This window comes from Triticum dicoccoides, chromosome 5A (genome assembly GCF_002162155.2).
Source record: "Triticum dicoccoides isolate Atlit2015 ecotype Zavitan chromosome 5A, WEW_v2.0, whole genome shotgun sequence".
In the NCBI taxonomy this organism is placed as follows: domain Eukaryota; kingdom Viridiplantae; phylum Streptophyta; class Magnoliopsida; order Poales; family Poaceae; genus Triticum; species Triticum dicoccoides.
Window position 1 is genome coordinate 702,653,083 of NC_041388.1, and position 2,018 is coordinate 702,655,100.

Sequence of the window (2,018 nt, forward strand, 5' to 3'; positions counted from 1 at the left end):
CCAGTTCTTCTCCTTCTCCGACAACCGCCGCGCCCTATCTTCGCCCCCGCGCACGGACTGCATGCAACTAGAGATGGAGAACGCCATTCAGGACGCGCTCGTCATCCCACTGGCTTTCAAAGATGATGGCCACTCGCCTTCTTTGCCCACCGCCAAGCCCGCCGAGCTGGAGAGCCCGGAGATGCTGCCGTGCCTGCTGCCCTACATCACCTCCCCTGTAGCACCAACAGTGGGCTTCCAGATGGACGCGGTCATCCAGCAGGTGGGCTCCATGCAAATCGGTGACAGTCAGGCGCAAGCAGCCAAGCTATTTGCTCCGGTCCCGCCTCCGATCCTCGCTAGCCAGCCTCCCCGTCCACGCCACTCCGCCCCGCCCAAGTCCAGGGCTACCTCTGCCCCCTCCGTCGCAGTGCTCGACAGGCAGTAGCTGGCAACTCCACCCCGGTGGCACAGAGGGCGGTTCTGCGCCTAGTCCAGGAGCTAGGTGAGCTCGGCCCCAAGGACAAGATGACTTCAAAAGCGGCCACACAGATCATGAAGCGTTTCCAGGAGCCCCTCTTCGACGGTGACATTGCTGCAATCGCCAAGCTAACCGGCCTTGACCAGGAATCTCTCAAGATCACCGCGGGCATGGCGGGGGATCGCTGAGGTTGAGGAGCTCACGCAAGTCTGATTATGTCAGTAGTTGTAGTAGTAGCTACTCTCCGTCAGCGGCTGGTCTTAAACCAGCTTGAGTTAGGTCTAGTCTTCATGTGTAGTTCTTCGGTGTTGTGGTTTGATCGTCGATGACGGGGTATTGGGGTTGTTGGTGGCCGTCGTCGCCCCCGGTGCTGCTGTAAGGTGTCCCCATTCTATATTAGTAAAATCTTCAATTGGCGGAGCAGATTTAGTTTCTTCGATGTGTGACGGCAATTTAGTTTTCATGTCCTGGAACGTCAGAGGTTTAAACTGCCCGGCAAAGCACACAGTTGTCAGCGACGTAGCTTCTTCTCATAGAGTAGCGGTGCTATGCCTACAGGAAACAAAAATCGATTCATGGACGACAGCGGTATCTCGTGAGATAGGGGACAGTAGATTACAGGGATGTGTAGTGCTGCCTGCGATCGGGACCAGAGGTGGAGCGGCGATCTTCTGGGATAAAGATGTAGTCGATGTAGTTTCTCACTTTTTGGGTGGATTTTCCATCACGGCGAAAGTACGGGAGCTGAGCTCGGGGCAGCCTTTTTGGATGACCACGGTCTACGGCCCGACAGAAGATGCGCAGAAAGAGAACTTTCTTGCGAAGATAGCTGATGCTGCCCCTCCTTCTGATGAACCATGGATGATCAACGGGGACTTCAATATGATCTATCAAGCTAGAGACAAGAGCAACCCAAACATAAATAGGAGAATGATGGGAAAATTCCGCAGAGCCATTGATCAAGCTGGACTCAAGGAGATCAAGTGGAAAAATCGGCGTTTCACATGGAGTAATGAAAGGGAAAACCCCACTCTCTGTAGCATCGATAAAGTGTTCTACAACGGGGGCTGGGAAGATTTGCACCCTGATCATCTGTTGGTTGCTGCCTCAACATCGTTCTCCGACCACTGCCCTCTGGTGCTCGCCGTAGTAGACACGCCAACGCGAAAAGCCAGGTTCAGGTTTGAAAATTTCTGGCCTAAGTTTCCACACTTCACGGAAACAGTCCTTCATGCCTGGCAAAGGCCGGTGCCACACGACTGTCCTTTCGTTTGAATCAAGAAGAAGCTCGAGCGGACTGCGGCTGATCTGAAGATTTGGAGCAAGGCCACTTTTGGAAAAGCGAAGTTGCAACTGCACATTGCAAACGAAGTGATACGCCTGTTTGATGTGGCTCAAGAAAGTAGAAGGCTCACGACTGCAGAGTTTCATCTGAGAAAGCAACTCAAGCTAAAAGTGTTAGGATTGGCAGCCATTGAAAGGACCAAGTGCAAACAAGCCTCAAGGATTACCTAGCTGCGCACAGGAGACGCAAACAACAAGCTTTTACATGCAAAAA

General features: G+C 53.1%; 1 protein-coding gene across 1 annotated transcript in view; it reads left to right on the plus strand.

The window, feature by feature from the left end:
• Positions 1-427, plus strand: part of LOC119300523 — a 1,367-nt gene extending 940 nt beyond the window's left edge. The window contains exon 2 of the mRNA XM_037577463.1: positions 5-427. Coding sequence (XP_037433360.1) covers positions 5-427 — 423 coding nt within the window. The remainder of the gene's footprint in view (positions 1-4) is intronic.
• Positions 428-2,018: the final 1,591 nt, after the last annotated feature.